At 54.9% G+C, this 18,453-nt stretch overlaps 3 protein-coding genes and 1 pseudogene across 3 annotated transcripts in view; 3 read left to right on the top strand and 1 right to left on the bottom strand.

The window, feature by feature from the left end:
- UBL4A (ubiquitin like 4A) overlaps positions 1–931 on the top strand; it is a 1,667-nt gene extending 736 nt beyond the window's left edge. The window contains exons 2-4 of the mRNA XM_025049212.1: positions 9–195; positions 414–631; positions 746–931. Of these exons, the coding sequence (XP_024904980.1) occupies positions 9–195; positions 414–631; positions 746–856 (516 nt within the window). The 3' untranslated portion in view covers positions 857–931. The remainder of the gene's footprint in view (positions 1–8; positions 196–413; positions 632–745) is intronic.
- An 8,024-nt stretch (positions 932–8,955) lies between these two features.
- On the top strand, positions 8,956–11,169 carry LAGE3 (L antigen family member 3). The gene is made up of 4 exons (XM_025049225.1): positions 8,956–9,134; positions 9,214–9,382; positions 9,703–9,831; positions 10,064–11,169. The coding sequence occupies exons 1-4, from the start codon at positions 9,101–9,103 to the stop codon at positions 10,176–10,178; spliced, it is 447 nt and encodes a 148-aa protein (XP_024904993.1). The 5' UTR covers positions 8,956–9,100; the 3' UTR covers positions 10,179–11,169.
- A 1,472-nt stretch (positions 11,170–12,641) lies between these two features.
- LOC112482554 lies at positions 12,642–12,760 on the top strand (annotated as a pseudogene).
- A 653-nt stretch (positions 12,761–13,413) lies between these two features.
- The window catches only part of PLXNA3 (plexin A3), a 15,115-nt gene continuing 10,075 nt past the window's right edge, over positions 13,414–18,453 (bottom strand). The window contains exons 23-31 of the mRNA XM_025049211.1: positions 18,196–18,342; positions 17,950–18,109; positions 17,690–17,793; positions 17,352–17,448; positions 16,879–17,069; positions 16,556–16,725; positions 15,859–16,071; positions 15,526–15,676; positions 13,414–14,478 (exon numbers count right to left, since the gene is read on the bottom strand). Of these exons, the coding sequence (XP_024904979.1) occupies positions 14,383–14,478; positions 15,526–15,676; positions 15,859–16,071; positions 16,556–16,725; positions 16,879–17,069; positions 17,352–17,448; positions 17,690–17,793; positions 17,950–18,109; positions 18,196–18,342 (1,329 nt within the window). The 3' untranslated portion in view covers positions 13,414–14,382. The remainder of the gene's footprint in view (positions 14,479–15,525; positions 15,677–15,858; positions 16,072–16,555; positions 16,726–16,878; positions 17,070–17,351; positions 17,449–17,689; positions 17,794–17,949; positions 18,110–18,195; positions 18,343–18,453) is intronic.

Raw genomic sequence — 18,453 nt, 5'->3', positions numbered from 1 at the left:
CGGGCCAGCCGCGCCGGGGAGGCCGGGAGAGGTGCCCTCAGCAGGGGCCGCGCGGGCTCAACCCCTGTTCCCACCCTCGGCCCGGCCAGGTGTCGGAGGACGAGCTGGTGTCCACACTGAAACATCTGGTGTCCGAAAAGCTGAACGTCCCCGTGCGCCAGCAGCGGCTGCTGTTCAAGGGCAAGGCCCTGGCAGGTAACGGGGAAAGGAGACGACCAGGGAGCCCCGCAGGAAGTCGGGGGACGGGGTGTCCAGGCCGAGCCAGGGCAGCGGTGTGATGGATGGAAGGAACATCGATCGGCCACTTGACCCTCGCGGCGGTGGCAGAACCCTCCTGAGCCAGATGCCGCAGCACTCCCCCGAGCCCACCCCCACCGCGGTGGGTAACGACTTCATCCATCTCTTTTTGGCAGATGGGAAAAGACTCTCCGATTACAGCATCGGGCCCAATTCCAAGCTCAACCTAGTGGTCAAACCTCTGGAGAAGGTGTTGCTGGAAGAAACTGCAGCCGCCCGCAGACTGGCCGAGGCCTCACCCCCACGCCCACCGGCCTGGCAACTGATCGCCAAAGTTCTGGCCCGCCACTTCAGTGCCGCAGATGCCAGCAGAGTCCTGGACCAGCTACAGAGGGTGAGAAGGGTAGCCCCAGACGTCCACTCTTGTCCCAGCTGCTCCCAGCCCCTGCCTCTGTCTTTGTGTACCCCCACTGGCAGTCCTTGAATCCTCCTGGCCTTTTCTCCTCAGGATTATGAGAGGTCCCTGAGCCGCCTGACCCTGGATGACATCGAACGTTTAGCTAGCCGCTTCCTGCACCCCGAAGTCACCGAAGCTATGGAGAAAGGGTTCTCCAAATAGGATTCGTGGAGTATGGGGACGAACCTGGCCAGGCTGCAAGCTGCATGTAGCATTAAATGTGTTCTCATGTTGCAATTTGGCTCATAATAATAATAGCTGGCAGGTACCCAGGTACCTGTGGCCAGCTCTTGCTAGGTGCCAGGCACCACTCAAAGCACTTGACCCGGGTTTGCTCCCGCACCTTGCACAGGAGGTGAGACAGCCGAGGCTCCTAGCAGAGAAGCGGGGGAGCCAGAATCCGAGTCGAGCCGGCTTCTAGAAGTGCCTCAGGATGAGAAGGAGGAAGGGGCTGTTCGGAAGATTCTGAGACATGGGCTTTGGCATTTTGTGTTTAGCCCACTGAGAATAAACCCTCAAGTGACTCCTTTCCAGACCTCTGGCAGGTCTGGTATTGGCAGGAGGCCAAGTGACAGCCAGCCCTGGGCCCCCTCAGCTGCTGCCACCAGTGTGCGCTCGATGAAGGAAAAGCAGGTTGGGGAGTCGGGGATGAACATCGCTCAGCTCTGTGGTGTGACCTCAGGCAAGTCCCTGTATCGTGTTGGTCCCCAGCCATTGACTTTGCCCAGTGAGGCCGCTCGTTAAACCTCAATTTCCTTCGTCCTTACCCCGGCCCCCAGGGAGAGGGAGGTGTCTACAGCAGTCCCCCCCCCCCTGCTTCGTGTTCCATAAACAGACTGAGGCCAAAAGCCAAGTGTTGGCCAAGTGTGGCCCAGAGATGGAGGTTCCTGGCCCTTCCTGTCACAGGTCTTCCCTGAGCACCCCCTCTGCTTGTCTCTCCCTGGACGCAGGCAGTCCTTGCTCCTTGGAGATGACAGGTGACAGCAAGGCAGTGGCAGAGCCAGGCCTCAGCCAGGCCCCCACACCATGTGCTCACCCACAGCGTGGAAGCGGACCCTTCCCTGCCACGTGTGCGCAGGGGTTTCACCTTGCACGCCCTCGCTGCCTGAGAGGAATCTTGGGGTGCCGGGGAGGGGGCAGAAGCATGGGCCGGTGGCACTGGTCCTCCCACCCTGCCTGGTGTGCGGGCATTAGAGGTCATCTAGGCGGCTGCTTCTTGGAGGAGGACACCCAGTACAGGTGAGGCCGGAAGGGAGCCATGTGCACGGGAGGATGCTCCAGCCCCACCACCCTCCCCGCCCAAGACCCTCCTGCCCGGATCTTGGGCAAACGCTGAGTCTCTAGGCTGAGATGACAGACAGGCCCTATGGGCGAAGGCTTTGAAGAGCAAACGAAAGCCCCTGGCCTCACCTGAGAGCTGGACCTGCTTAGGAGCCTATGTGGTCTGGCGGCTCATGTGACAGACTTGCTCTCATTTATTTTGAGTCAGGAAGTTTATGTTGAAATTTTAAATAGCACTAAAGGTGAATGTGAGACTTTGACTTTGATCCAAAAAGAACTATATTAGCTAGGCTGCTTTCGGTTTCCAATAATTGGTTTAACCATAAAGGAAATTGGTTTAAACAATAAAGGAAACTTACTGGTTTACAAAACTAAGAAGTCCAGGGGTATTGGCAGCAGATGAATAATTTCACCAAATACCCAGTTTCTTCCTACCTCCCCTCTGCACTCTGCAGTGTCTGCTTCGTCCCAGGCCGCCGCCTCAGGATCAAAAGTTGGCTGCCTGCAGCTTCCACTGAATCCCTCATTCACAGCCAGCAGGGAGCACCTTCCAGCAAGGAGCATCTTCGCGCCCTGTAGTGTAGCTTCTTTTCCCCCGGATGCCCCCAGCAAATAAATGCTGTCCTTTCATTGGTCAGAACTGGGTCATGCCTCCAATCATTTTGGCTGGGGGTGGGGTGGGGCGCGTGGTGGGAGGCCAGCCCCCTGGACACCCATGGTCTGTGGGAGGGAGAGAGACATTCTCAACAAAAGCCAGGTCCTCGGGGAGGGCTGAATGGTGCCCCCAAACAGCAGCTGTCCATTGCAAGGGGGTGACACACGCAGATGCACGTTTTAGACCCTAGAGATGGTCGTTGTTGAGTCCCTTGTGCCAGTGGCTCCCAGCTCGGGGGTGACAAAGCCATCTGGTGGTTAAGAGACATCTGCTGGACAGTTTGACATGGGGTCAGGAACTCGGCGGGGAGACGGAGCTGGATGTGGACACAGTGGAGTCTCCAGGGTGTATGATGGGAGCCCCACCGAAGGAAACTGACTGGGACCAGGCCCACTCTGAGTCCGGAGCCCTCTGTAACCTTTAACGATGACGATCGGGAGCTACCTGTGAACAGGACATCCTAGAAGCTATGAAGATGGAAGAGGTGGCTTCCCAGAGAGTGTGGCACAAACAGATGGGGGAGGACCGGGCCTTGAGGATCTTTACCAACTGGAGATGCAGTAGAGGCCACAGGGAGAACTCAGTCAGAAGCCAAGAATGGCTGCCAGAACGGGGATGTTGTCTAGTGCTGCCAAGAGGCAGAGCGAGGGCGGGGCGGAGGCTCCTCTGAGTTAGTAACAGGAAGATTGTTGGTAATGTTGGGAGCAAGAAGCAGCTTCAGCGGGGAGGGGAGGAGGCGGTGATGGTAACTAGGGACCCCTCATTTCAGAAGTTTGTGTGCGGCAGGGCAGGGATGGGTGGGTTGGCGGCGGGAAGACAGGGGAGGGAGGATATGCTGCAGGGATGGGAGATGGGAGGCCCAGCTGAGGAGGGGCGGGGAGGTTCTGGTCCAGGCCTCGTGCCATCATGAGAGGAGGCTAGAGACTCCACGTGAAGATGGAGCAGCCACAAGCTACACACCACCTTTGCGCCTGGAGTCTGGGGACGGCCCCGCGTACGCCTGCAGGTCCCAAATGATGACATCCTGCAACGGGTAGCAGAATGTTTACTGCAGGTGCTGTGTCCCTCCTAGGCAAATGTCTACCTCAGAGGTGGGCACCACCCCACCCTCTGCTACTTGTCCCCCGCCCACTGTGGGCCCCTGAGGCCCATCACCTGCCTCGCAAGGAGGGGCCTCGGGCAGTCCTTGACCCCCAGGGATGTGATTCAGCTCGCAGGCCTGTCGTGATCGCAATGACACTAGGAAAAGGCAGAATAAGTGGTGGCCTCTGACAGAAAAGGTCTAGCACCTGGACTGAGATGCTCGTGGTGCCATTTCTCAAGGGCCCAGGGAGGAGGGGCAGAGTCAGAGGAGGGTAGCGTTTGCTTTGGGGTGGGTTTGTTGAGTTAGTGGTGCCCAGGTTACAGATTAGCTGTGCCCACAATTTGCTGGTGCCTTGCAGGCATCCCATCCAGGCCTGGCCTGAACCAAGCCTTGCCAGCTCCAATAGGTCCAACAGGGGGCACTGCTAAGCCAGGCCAGGCACTCACAGCTCAGATGCGACAGCTGTGGAGGGCATCAGACCTCCGGGCCCTGAAAAGCCTGCAGGAGAGACAGCCGCCCTGTCTGCCTCTATGGTCCAGCTGAAGTGGCCGCCCTGGGCTTCTGGGGACTTGACCCCCTCCCCACCCTGTCCACACGCCCGGCCTCAGGGTGACCAGGTGACTCTCTTCCTGCTTTTGCTTTCACTTCACTGCTCACTCCTCTGGCTCCTTTGCTGATTCTTCCTGCTCCACACACACACCGCCCCCCCACTTCTTAACGTTGGGGGGCTCCAGGGCGCTGTCCCCACAGCCCTTCTCTCTCCGTATCACTGCCCAGGGGGACTGTCCACCCTCATTCTGGTGTCTGAGGCTCATCCCGGCCCTCTCCCCTGAGCTCCAGGCCACATGTCTAGGGTTTCATTCCCAGACAGCTTCTGGCCCTTCTGCAGACACCTTCATTCTTCAAGCACGCCGTCACTGAGTGCCTGCCGCGTCCCAAATGCTGGCGGCACTGGGACTGGGAGACAAAGTCTCTTCTCTCTTGGCCCCTCGCATCGGCCTGCCTCAATGAATGGCGATGCCACTCACCTGGGCTTTTAACGATAGGAAGCCTCTCCCAACTCTCCCTTCTCCATAGGCAATCAGGCAACAATATTTTTTAAATAGTCCAGAGCAGTCACCTTGTATCATGTTCCAGAGTCTGGATTGACCTGATTCCTTCCTCGTTAGGTTCAGCTTAAGTGTTTTGACAAGAGTGCCGCTGAGGAGATGCTGTGTGTCTTTCTCCTTCCCCCTTCCCCCGCCCCCAGGAGGCACTGGGGTCAGGCTGTCCCACTATTAGGGAGGCTTGGCTGATTTGATCACGTGATCGAAATGGAGGCTACCAGGTCTCTCTGTTGCAAAGTTGCATTTTCCCTACCTAATTTGCAAGTAATCTGGGGTAAAACCTTGAGACCCTGTGAATATCCTGTTCTCCAACAACGTTTATCTAATGGTTTTATCATCCGAGGATGATTCTTGCTTAAATGAATTGCACTGGTGGCTGCAAATGGTAGTTTTCTGATACTCTTTTCCTTTGTACAACTATTAGTTTATATTTCTCCTTTTTTCCTTCTCTCTTTTCTTAATTATCACAGCGGACGCATTGGTGGTTTTTTAAATTAACAACTTAGAATCCAAGAGTGTCATTTTTATTGGACTATACCATGCATACGGTAATGTGCATAAATCATCACTATACAGCTCAATGGACTTGAGCCGAATATACCAATGTATCTATCCCCGCCAGATCGAAATATAGGATATTGACAGCACTCCCGCATCTTCCCTGGTGCCCCCTTCCAGTCACACTCCTCTCCAAAAGGTTTAATATCCTTTGGATGCTCAAATTCTTCTAGCTTTGGTTCTTCCCAATTTACCCCTGTGTCCCTTTAACGTGCCTTGTCCTTTTATTTTTAAAGCCCTTCTCTACTTTCCAGCACTACAAGGTGCTCCAGGCTCATCTTGTATTTTTTCCTGCCCGAGCCCTAGAATCAGCCATTTCTCCGAGGAGTTCTGGTTCCTTTTAGTAGAGAATGGTATCAAGAAAACCAAGGTCCAAGTGCAGGGTGTGCTTATTGCTACTGGGGTGTCATTACTTCTAGACTCGTTCACTGAACAAAACTCAGAAATATATTTTTTAAGAGTTCATACTGCAATCTCCAGCATCACAGTTCTCTGTTACCTTCCTTATTCCACACTGAGAATTCTCGTTCCTAACAGCATCGATATATTTACTCATTTGTTCTACCAGATAGGGTCTGTCTTAAAATACGCCCAAATAGCTTCATCACTACCCTTGCTGACAACAAACATCCCGAAAGTAAGGCCAGTGCCTTTTGTCCTTAGACTATAGGCCGTGAAGGGAGTACAGTCAGACAGCTGAGTTTAAAGGGCACCTGTGTGGTTTTGTTATAAATTGGATACGCTGTTAGGCTCATTCATTTTTGCTTTTATTCAATTTTAACATTTGATTTTTCACTCTTTTAAATGTATTTTCGGACATGTAAAATATTTACCTGGTTCAAAGTCAAAACTGCACAAAAAGTTATATTCCAAGAAATCCCATACCCATGTCGGCCTTCTATAGATGATCATTTTAAATAGTTTTGGGTTTCTCCTTTCTGTGTCTCTTTTCCCCCAATAAATATGTGTGTCTGTGAGTGTGTGTGTGTCCTTGCACTCTGCTTTTTTCACATAAAAAATCCTGGAAATCGTTTAATTTTCATTAAAGATTTTAATTTTTTTTTTTTTTTTTACTGCTTCTTAGGACTATTGTATGAATGTATCACCGTTTATTTCGCCAATTCCTTGTTAATGGACATGCATATTGTGTCCAATAACTTTCTATTGCCAAAGATGTCACAGTGTGTAACTTTGTGCATGTTACTTCATATTTGTGAAGTAACTTCCTACGTGCAGATGGCTGCCTCTAAGATAGTGATAGAGTTTTGTACTTTGTAATACTGTTTCATTCAACGAGCAACAAACTACCTATTTCATGAACTGCACTGAACAACAGAAGAAGGTGCCAGAGATGATATATCAATGACATAAAAGTGGACAAAGCAAGATTATAATTTCGGGTTATTAGAAATGTTACGCAGCAAATTAAAATGGGTAACTGTGATGAAGCATGCCTGGGGGTAGTACGTTAGACTAGTGATCCAGAAGTCCTCTCAGAGGTGACACTGGAGCCAAGATCCTAATGATAAGAAGTCAGCCATGACAAGCTTTGGAGACAGTCTTTCCAATAGAAGAGTAAGTGCAAAATGCTGGGGGCAGATCACCCCTGGTCAGGAGCAGAGAAAAGGCCCCAGAGGCTGCAGAGAATTAGAAAGGAGGCAGGTGAGGGTAGAGGATGGAGAAGTTGGGAGCCAAGTCACCCAGGGCTTTTAGAAGTGTGGACCCTGGGAAAGAAGATACCTACCAAGAAAGGCTTCTAGTGGCTAAACTGGGCTCAAATTAAAATCGAACAGAGCCTAGTAGCTATTTCTAAACAGGATGCTCTCATACAAGCCACACTTCAGGGAATAGAAGCCTGCTTTACTGCCTGCCTGCCCTCAGTTCCTGTCGCCTGAGCCAGCCCTTATAAAGGAGTTCCTGAAATCCTATTTCAACCAATAGGACTGAGGCTTTCCTCATCCAATTGGAGCTGTGCAACTATAGCCTCATCGGCGACTTCATCCACCAATCAGAGCAGCTCCATTCTGTTCAATCAGAACGGCGCTTTTTGGACCAATCACACTGTGAGGACTTGTAGTCCTCATTTGCATAAGGACAGACCAATCAGGGACCAGGGGCGGGGAGTTTCATCTTGAAATCCACATTTTCCTTTCCAAGGAAAGACTGAAGACTTGTATTTCCCAGGATGGAGTCATGACGCTGAAGACAAAATACCTAAGATGTCTCCCTGAACCAGAGCAGAGAAGAGCAGGTGGAGCAGATCGGAGTGGATTGGAACAGGCGGAGCGGAGCAAAACAGAGCTGTCTAGCCAGATAGGGGCCTCACCTCAGGGCCCTGCTGTGGCACAACCTACTGCTTTTTAATTGAGCTCTAACACTATTGTTGTTCCTGGGCTGTGTCACAGTTAACCTGTTTGCACCCAATAAAGTGTCCTTTTTCAGCACAGCTCAAATTGGGGATTCCTATTAGCATTGAATTGGCGTCAACGACCATCAGCTGATGTAAGCTATAGCAAAGAGTTTAGATTTGATTCCAAGGGCGATGGGAAATCATTTTAGGATTTTAAGCATGGATGTGATATTATTTATATTAAAAAATAAGACCTGATTCTGCCGTGTGAAGAGCAGACTCCGGAGGAAAATGCGTAGAAGAAAGGCAGGTAGGAAGCTTTTGAAGGAGTTCAGGGAGAGATGGTGGCTGCCACTGGAGACTAGCAATGGAGAGGGAGAGAATTGGGCTGATTTAGGGTCTGTTGTGAGGGAAAATCCAACAGGTTTGAGGATATAGCTCAGCTTTATGTCCTTCCTGATGATTACAAGGGAGGAAAATAGAAAACTAACCTGACGATCACTGTCGGAAATTTCATGTAACTTTTAAACATTTATTTTTGATTTAAAATACCATATAAGGTCGTTGTCGAATATTTGCGGGAAAACACACACAAAAAAATTATCACCCACAATGCCATCACATAGAGATAATGAGTATTTACATTTTGGTATGTCGTTCTAGGAGTTCAATGCATGTATATTTACTAAATTGGGATTTTAGTTTTGCATTCTGATTTTTCACATTTGACATTAGCCCTGTCTCACTTTATCTCAGGTCTCTATCATTTCTCTCCTTACCTCCGTTCAGGTCTCCCTGCTGGCAGGCTTGACCTCCACACTGCCCACTTACTGTTCTTTCTAAAACGCAAATACGATTGGATCGTCGGTCTTTCAATCCCCCTTTGGCGTCTTCATTTACATCGGCGATGGGGGCGAGGTGCAGAGCAGTATCCCTACCGGGCTATCAGACCCCACCTCCCTCCGCAAATCACTGCAAGGACGTTGAGCCACATCTCTTGGGGACACTGGGCCCAGGGAGAAGACAGGGAGGGAAACCAGCCACACGTCCGGCGCCCTCACACGAAGTGCAGGGGGCGCAGAAGGCAGGGCTCAGTCTGCTCGGGGACCCTGGGGTCAAGTCGCGCGCGAAGGCGGGGCTTATGCAGGCAGCTTCTGTATTTTCACGACCAACAGAGTCTCCGAGAGTCCGGTGCAGTGTCGCTTTGGTGGGAACTCAGCACGTTCTCAGCGGCCTCACTAGGGCTCGGTTTCCGCAGGTCTGCGGGGCGGAGTCAGCGCGCAGGGGCGGGACTTCAGAAAATAGCAAGGAGGAGACAGCAGTCAGTCAGACCCCGGCTCCGAGGACGGGCTCCGGGCTGAGCGCGGCAGCCATGCAGGCGGCAGGCGCTGGCAGCGCAGGACAAGGCAGGCTGGGCCGGGGCGGCCCGGCTGATCACCGCATCCCCCACAGCGCGGACGCGGCCGGGGCCCTCCAGCGGACAAGGCAGGCTGGGCCGGGGCGGCCCGGCTGATCACCGCATCCCCCACAGCGCGGACGCGGCCGGCGCCACATCCAGCGGAGCTTCTCCTGTCGCGCGAGCACAGAGTGCCCCAGGGCCGAGCGGAGACGCCGAGGCCACAGCCAGCAGACCGGGAAACCGACTACATATTTTGTATCCTTTCTGAGGGGACGGCAGGGAACACGCTGGGGGCTTTCTGAGGCAGGGTGGGGTGGGGGGCATTGGGTGCGGGTCGGGGCGGAAAGTGGAGCAGAGGGATCCAGGGGTGTCTTGGGGGTGTACGGCCCAGGTGGAGTCTGGAAGGGGAGGAGAAATGAGAGCAGGCGCGTAACAGCGTGGCTGCGGGGGATTGAGGCCAAGGGTGGTCTGGAGGGGGTGGAACACGTCCGAAGGCGGTGAGACTAGTCACGGAAGCCCGAGAGGGTCCCCGAGGCACAAAGGTGGCGCAGATGGCGCCTTAACTGAATCTTCATTGCCCTACGAGTGTCGTTCCCGTCCCCCTTGGAGGCAGACATCGCCCATGGATCCCTGGCCCCAGATGCAGAACCCCACCGAGGGGTGGTCCGGAAGGACTTAACAGTGAACGGCAGCGTCCTAGCGGTGTAAGGTCTAGAAGGAGCGGGGGTGGGTGGCAGCAGATGGAAGGGCCAGTGTCTACTGAGACGCGGAGACACTCGAGGCTTACTTAGTTCTAGGGGAGGGACTTGGTGCCGTGTAAGGGGGTCTTGTAATGGACACCGCAAAGGCTTCAGTGTAATGGACGCCTAAGGGGCAGAGGATGGAAGGGGAGCAGTCACCACCTTTAACTTGATTTTCTTTCTTCCTCATTTTTAGCCGCTGGAGAGCTGAAGATTCTGGCCTCCTCCGAATTTCCATCATCAACTTTCTTGACCAGCTTTGCCTGGTGATGCGGACTCTGCAGCGCTTTGGAACCCCTCTTTCTCGCTGAGCCTGGGGTAGCAAAAGGGGGCCGAAGGCCCACCTTGTGTGACCTCCTGGACAATGGACCCTTCCTACGGCAGTGATTCCTGCAATAGTCGCCACTTTATTATGGGGCCCTGGGCACTTGGGGCACTCGGAGTCTGCTTGGTTTGTTTGGTGCTTAAGTGGTTGGTCCCGCAGAAAATAAACTGACCTGCTAGTCCATGCCTGAGTTTCTTTTCAACGACAGCACCTAATATTCTTGCCTTTGTCCCAGGATTGAAGGGGAGGTCTGGGATTCAGTTATTCGACTACTCCAAGGTAACAAGACAATTTGGAAAATGGAAGATGGGTCCTGTCCTTTGGTCAATATTTTGGAATCCACTGTCAACATTTTGGAATCTTTCCTTAGTTTTATAGCTGTATTTATATAGTCAGTGTATAACAATACACAATGTATATTATTTTGCAACTGTAGCATGTTTATTGAGACTTTTCATCTAACATGAATTTTTCCTCTTTCTAAAAATTCCTCAAAAGCATTATTGAATGGAGACATAAAAGAGACATTATAATGTAATTATTGACCATTTGAATTGTTTTTCAACTTTTGTCCTGTTATAGGTAACGATTCGATGGAATTCTATATAAATCTTTGCGTGAATGATTGTTTCCTTAACATAGATTCCAAGAGGTAGATTTACTGAGTTAAATATTTATGATTTACTTTTTAAAGCTCTCAATCTACAGGACAGAATTGCTCTCCAGAAAATGTACCTTCCTGTCAGAATGCTGGTTTCCCACATCTTTGTCACCACTGGGCCTCCTTGGCAAAAAATTTTTGAAACTTAGTTTGCATGAGAGAGGAAACAACCCAGAAATACTAGACTCCGAGCCTTGTGGGCTGACTGGCCTTGTCTCAGGTCAGTGTAGAAAAACAGCTCTTTTATAGATGGCATCAGATTTTCTCGAAGATGATCATTTTTTCCCAGAATAAAGGTGGTTTTACATCCTTTTCAGTTTGGATCGGTTTGGTTAATATCTTTTCTCGTTGATGGGGTTAGGTTTCCTGCTTCTCTCCAAGCCTGGTCATTTTAGATCAGATGCCAGACGTGATTTTTCCCTCGGGTGCGGGAGATCTTCGTAGTCCTAGACATATTTGGGGGGCTTTGTTCTGGATGCTGGAAGCAGTTGGATGCTTTAGAGTCTGGCTCTGAAGATTTGCTTACACGGGTCCTCTCAGGGTCGGAGTCCTTTTTCTCCACACTACCGGGGCAAGACCCTTCTGGGCGCCCTGCCCGATGCCTCCCGAATTGTGAGGTGTGCCATTCTGGCCAGTGGGGACGGCCGCTAGTGCCCGTTCCGCTTGAGCGCTGCGCATCGTCACCTTTCATCCTCTCGGGCGGTCCTCCCCGTGGCCTCGCGCAGTTTCCTCACACGCTGTGCTGGTCAGGGGTCCTCCCGGAATAGTCAGAGGGACCTCTGCGGACACGGACACGAGGGTCCTCTCCCCCTGCCGCTCTCTCGCTCCCTTCTCCCCGCTCCTCTGCCCGCCAGCTCCAACTGCTGGACTGTCCAGTCCACCTTCTATACCCAGGAAGCCGGCTGCACGCAGCACCTGTAGTGGCTACAGCAATGGTCTCTTTCCACTTTTTAAAAAGAAATCATTCTTAATTATTGATGGATAGATGAAAATTTAACTTTTTCATACCAGTATACACTCCGCTTTCCCACCTCCTCCTCCCCAAATAGGTCCATTCGCTCCTTGGAGTTTGTTTTTTCCCTGAGGTTAAAAATTGCCTAGTTTAGTTCTTCTTCGGCTTAGCTTCTGTAACCTCAAAATGGTCAATTTTAAAACCATTTTCCTTGGTGCGCTCTCTTCTTCCTGCCTGGTTCTCTCCAGGCTGCCCGCACAGCTGTCACCCTGGGACTTCCCTTTGTCTGAGCTTGAATCCTTATCCTGGATCATGCAACTTTCTCTTCGGTCTTTTACCTCCTTTTAGTTTGTTTGTGTTTGAAGTCAGGATTAGTGAGGTCTAATTCCTATGCTGTCAATGTCCCCCTTTTTAGGTATACGGGTCTGGGACTTTTGGCAAACACAGACGGTCGTGTAAGCATCACCACATTCTGCCACGCAGTCCCACAGATGGACTGCTGAAGCTGCTGGCCATCTTAACACCTAGGTCAGGTCACGGAATTCTGTTCCAAACCCACCCTGGGCTCCCCTCGTCACTCAGAGACACAGCCGAAGCCTTTCCAGTGGCTTACAAAGCCCACTGTGAGTCCCACTCACGTCCTCGCTGGTCCCCTCCCCTCCCTTGCTCACTCCGATCCAGCACATCTGCCCCCTTCCCTTTCTGAGACACACCAGGCCCACCCCTGCCTCAGGGCCCTTGCACTGCCTCTTTCCTGTCTGGAACTCTCTTCCCCCAAGTAGTCACCTGGTGCACTCAAATATCGTTCCTGATCGCTCTATTAAAAATTGCCTTCCGTCTGTGGCCACGTCACCCTGAATAAGCCCGATCCCATCTGATCTTGGAAGCTACCCACGGTCGGGCCTAGTTAGTACCTGGATGGGAGACCACCTAGGAAGACCAGGTTCTGTAGGCGTAAAACATAAAAAAAAAAAATTAAAAAAATAAGGGATCGTAAGCTGACAAGGTCCTTGCAATCTGTGAGGTCAACCGAGGCTTGCCTCGCCGAAAAAATAAATAAATAAAAATTGCCTTCCGCTTTCTCCCCACCTGCTCTACCTTTACAGCTCTGTGGGGAGGGGGGTGAATAAGGGGCAGGTAGGCACATCACAAAGGAGATACAGCTGGGATAGTAATGAGTTATCATATATGAAGCAGTTTGGATGCCAGTGAAGCCACTGGAGGGTTCTGAATAGAGCGGGACAGGACCCACCTTATATCTTAACAGGATCCCGGTGCCTCCCAGGTTGAGACTAGGCTGAGGGCGGACAGGGCAGAAACGGGATAGACTGGCATCCAGGTAAGAGACAAGGGTGCCAAGACCAGGCTAGGGGCAGTGGAGATGAGGAGAAGGGAACAGATTCTGAATGGATCTTAAGGTGGAGCCGCCAGCACTTGCCGATGACTGGAACACGGTCCTGGACTTCTTTAAGTCCCCAGGAACTCTATAATGACTTACCCTTCCTCCCATAAAGAAAGTCCAGCTCATCTGGAGCCCAAGCGCCTCTGCACCTGCTTCCCATGTTCACCGACCACCCACCTGCCCCAAGGGCAAAGCCACACACTGACTGCATTTTCCCGACATTTAATTAGGAAAAAAAATTACATGAACAAAGGAAAAGTCATGCAACAAAACAGGAGAGAACTGGGTTTCCGGGACCGCGAGACGGGGCCAGATTCCTCGGAAGAGGCAGAACAAAGGAGTAAGGCACTGCCGCCTCGGCCCCTTGGGGCAGGTGCAGGACAGGGCAGCTAAGGATGAGACGGGGTCCAGGGCAAGTGCAGACAACACTGAGGAAGTTTGGCAGGAGGGCTTGCAGGAGGACAGTTCTGGAGCCCCCAGGCCCAAGTCAGGCCCTGGCACACGCCTGGTCCAGGTCTCCAGGTGCTCAGAGAGAACAGGGCCCCGTGAGAACGTACAGTCCAATCCCCAGGAAGTTCGGAGGGGGACGCTGTGGCCCAGCTGCAGGGGGACCCCTTGGCACGGCCACAGTCCGAGGGCAGCTTCTCGTGTACCACCCCACCCCAAGTGCTGCTGGTGCCTAGGCCCCCTTCTTGGAACGGGTGGGGCCAGCCGTGGCAAGGGTGAGGTGCCAGAAGCTAGGCCAAGGCTGACAGTCACAAGGGAGCCAGGATGACTCAAGGAGTGAGGGTGAGTGAGGGTGGCGACATCCCAGGGGGACACGTATTTACAGATGGAGACTGTGAAGTGGAGATAAATTAAATAAATAGGCGGTTGGGGGTATAAATAGCAAGGAGGGCAAGGGCTGTCACAACACCTGGGCGCAAGGCCAGGAGGCTGGGGGTATTGCTGCTGCTGGGTGGGAGGCTCGGTCCTGTCACCCCCTCCCCGCCTGCAGGGCCCAAAGCAAGGCACTAATGAAGGGGGCCCAGGTGTGCCGGGGGCATACTGTCCCGGTGACCTCGCCCGTGCCACCTAATCCTGGGCTCAGCCCTGAGACCCAGGCGTGAGCCCCGCGCCTCGACGGGAGGATGGCCCAGGACTGAGGAGCCCCCTCCTCAGCTGTTCGGCCACCCTTAGCTGTTGCTGGACATGAGGCTGATGATCTGTTCCAGCTTCTGGCGCAACTTATGCTTCCGACAAGAGGCGTCTCGGTCCAGAGCGGTGAGAACCTGGGGGGAGGAGGGCGCGGAACTGGGATTGTGGGAGAGGGTCCGGGCGGCCTGGGCGAAGCCCCCTCCCTAGGTTGAGCTCTTCCCGCTCCTCCCCGCTCACGTCTCAGCGCATCCCTCCTAGCCAGGGGCCCTGGGCACACGGGAAGGGCTCCAATCTCTCACCTCCAAACACACCCTCCGGCTTCTCTTGCACCCCAAATCCCTCTCCAGCTGCTTTTCTTCTCTCTACAGCCAGGGCGCAGCCCCTCCCAAGAGTGGTCCAGGTTCTCTGTCTCCGATTTCCCGTTTCCCTTCCCCTCACTCACCCCACAAACCTCCCTTATCCAGGTCTCCACGATCTTGTCGCCAGACCCAGCCAGTGTTCTCGGACCGGGGGGGAGGAGTGGGGGTCCCTCCCTTGATGAGCAGCAACACCTGACAGAGCCGATCACCCCTCCCCTATGACCCCCCAGGGCGGGGGGTTCCTCTCACACGTTTCAGCACCCTTGAGGTCCCTCCCACCCCGCTGGCCTCCCCTCCCGTCTCTGCTGCCCGCTCCCCTTCTTCTCTGACCCTCTGAGTGTCCCAGGGCACCAGGGCTCAGTGGGCCGGTCGCTTCTCCCTCTACGCCCGCGGGCCGCCCTTGCTGGATTCACCCAGGCATGAGGATTTCAGGGCCATGTCCTGGCTCACACGTTCACATTTCCAGCCAAGAACATATCCTGAAGACCATACCTCTATGTCCCTTGCCTACTGACACCTCTGTCCACAGATCCCACAGGCCCTACGGAGGGCTGTCCGTGCCCACCTTCTGGCTCCACCCCTTCACCTTGTCCGCCCCCGTGCCCTTGGCCCTCAACTTTTTCCCAACCAGAACTCTGTACTCTGGCCGGCAGCTTCTCTTCTGAGTCCCGCAAAGGCCAGCACCTAGGAGCCTGCTTGAGGGAGGGATCGTGAGCAGTCTGATAGATGGGCTCCCACTGTCCTGTGCCTCTCCACTTCCTTGTGGCCCTCCTCAGCCCCCGCCAAGCCCCCCGCCTTTGCCAAACCGGGGGTGGCACACACCTCCTGGCGGTACTTGGTGACATAGAAGTAGAGCTCACTGAGAGCGCTTAGAACACTGAAGTCGCTGGCGTGGAGGCGGGACTGCTCCACCAGGTAGGCGTCCATGTCCTGGTCACTAATGGATGCCATCTTTGCAATGTCCCGGTAATACCTGTTGGGACTCTGAGTAGGTCACGCGGGCGGGCGACATAAAAGCCAAAGCCCCTGCCCCGGCTGCCAGGCCAGCCTCTGGGCCTCTTTCCTGTCGTCGGCCCACCTCGAACAAGCCAGCCCGCCTCCCTCGGCCCACAGCAGTGGCCCCGGACTGCCCGGCACGGGGCCACAGGGACCCACCTCTCCACCCAACTCTTGTAGTTTGGGATGTCCTTGGCATAGAGCAGCTTGTTGGAGGGCGAGTCCTTGCCCAGGCGGTGCTCGGACGTGGAGCAGGAGTCCATGAAGGTCTGGGCCACCACCGACAGGCAGGCGTCCGTGATGCTGCTCTTGTGGATGTCAAACACAAACTGCGGATTCTTGATCACGTTCACCCAGAAGCGCAGGGGCAGGCTGGGCGGGGACACACACACCTGCAGCTGCCTGGTGCCCCCACGAGCACCCTCTCCCTGTTCCCTGTCTGGCTCCTGTCTGGCCAGCCCACGTCTCACCCAGAGCAGCAAAAGTGACATATTTAAGGTTAATAGCCTTTTGTTTAAGCTTCTGCCGGACCTCCGGCAGCAGGACATCAGGAGAAATGCTACCGCCTAGGCCGAGCCAGCAGCATCTCCGCCCTGTGCGGAACCTTGAGGGCTAAGGGCCACCTCTGGATGCCGGGCCAACTACCCACCAGCTAAACAGAGCCCGCCTATGAACCGCACTCACTCGCCCTCTTCGCTTGGTGGCGCCGTGGACGCCAGTCCTATCCTGCGTGGATGACCACGCCGACCCCCGTCAGTCGCCCTGCCCCTGTGGTCCCTGAGTCTCGGCAAAGCCACCAGCCTCTTTTGAACACCCGCCGTAGAAGAGCCCGCAGCAGCCAGGCACAGGGAAGTACCAGTTGCTCTTCCAGGTGTGGCGCACGTCAGGGTCACTGATCTGGCGCTGGTCGGCCTGCTCATCCAGGAAGTCGAACATGTACTTGATGGCCAAGGGCAGGGCTGAGCCCCGGTGCGCGGTGCTGAACACGGTCTCGAAGAGGTCATCCACAAACTTCTGCAGCGTGCCCTGCAGGGGCACAGCAGAAACACAGGCCGTGAGGGAGCCAGATCGGGATGTCCCCACAGCAGGACGGATGCGGAACGGAGGCTTGGCAATGAGCAGGGCTTCCCCGTGAGGCCAGCGCCCCTGAGGCCAGGGTGGCACAGGGTAGGCCCGCACCTTGGTGGCCAGCAGCCGCGTCAGGTAGATCTCTGAGACCATCTTGCTGCCACGGTCACCCTCACGATGGTCGACATGGTCGTGGTTCTTCACCAGGTGCCACAGCTTGGTGCCTGTCTCCTGGTCGGGCGTGATCATGGGTGCCCGAGAGCGGAGGCTATCGGGGCTGCTGGCTGTGCGGAGCAAGCTCTCTGGGGCAGAGGACCAGTTCGCCCCTTAGGCCATGGGGCCACACCAGCCATCGCTCGGGCTCTGGCCCCACTCTGTCCCAGGAGGCCAGCAGACCGAGGGGAGCTCGTCTGCTCTTGCTGGCCCGCCCCACTTCTAGGCTCTAAGGAACCAGAGACCTCCCAAGGAGAGGGCCCGGGGAGGCCACCAGAGCCATCCCGGCTGCTCAGACAGGGGCTTCCCATGAAGGTTACAGCCTTCGAAAGGCACAGGGCCAGCAGAGGCCAGTACACGAGGACACCTACCGTAGCGGCTGAGGGAACGGGTGAAGGTGAAGGAGTTGGCCATGTTATAGGCAGACACTTGTTTGGGCACCAGTGCCACCAAGGAACCATCTGTTACCTGGAGACCCCAGAGACAGAGAGGGGGCAGTACACGAGGCCAAGTAGCCGAGAGGCCCGAGACACCACCCGCGTGGACCCCGCAGTGGGTACGTGGAACAGCTCCCGAGGCTCCCTGGGGAGGGCCTGTGAGCTTGGGGGCCAGAGCAGAAAGGAGCCAGGGCACCCCTGCTCCTGTGTCTTCAAGGCAGGGCTGCAGCTCCCAGGTGGCCCTGGGGGCGAGTGGGCCCCAAGCCGCTCACCTGGTAGTGGGCCAGCGAGTTGACCCTCTTCCAGTCACACTCGATCTTGGTGGTGACATCCTCGTCCTGGAGAATGATGCGGGCCATGCGGCCCTGGCGCCACTCTGCAGGCCACAGATAGGCCTTGAGGTCCAGCTCGGTGTCTCCCGAGCCCCCGGGCCCTCTCTGCTCAGAGAACAGAGCCCAGGTGGGGAGAACGAGCACCAGGCAAAGTAATGCAGCCGCGAGGCGGGGGCCGGAGGAGAGGATGGCGGCCTCACCTAGGTCCATGTCCTCGGCTTTGGGACGCTGGGAGTAGGGGATGCCCTTGTACACAGCGTCCAGCAGCTTGTCTTTGGCCTGGGTGATGCTGTCACAGTTGAGAACCTTCACCGGGACCTGAGTGCTGCCCTCACTCTCCGGGCACACGCAGTGCAGGGTCTGAGGGTGAGGGGAAGCACAGGGTGGGTCCCAGGCGAGGCTCCCCCCATGCCCGAAGTCCTGCACAGCTGGCCCCCCCCACTCACCAGCGTCTTGTAGTCAATCTGCTGCCGAATGAGCTTATCCTCGCTCAGGGAGTAGCGCGCCTCGCCCGTGATGGCGTCGATGGGGCCCTTCTCCATCTGCTGCTTGATGGCGCAGTAGAGCAGGAAAAGGGGCTCTCCGGCACACTCCTGCAGCAGGGGTCAGCCGCACGGCTTGCTGCCTGCCCGACAGCCAGCTGCTTCCCCACATCACCTCCCCTGCGGCCCACCCGCCAAGCGCACCTTCAGAATTATGCAGCA

The sequence above is a fragment of the Pteropus alecto genome, unplaced genomic scaffold, assembly GCF_000325575.1.
Source record: "Pteropus alecto unplaced genomic scaffold, ASM32557v1 scaffold396, whole genome shotgun sequence".
NCBI lineage: Eukaryota > Metazoa > Chordata > Mammalia > Chiroptera > Pteropodidae > Pteropus > Pteropus alecto.
This window is presented reverse-complemented; position numbering and strand designations above follow the sequence as displayed.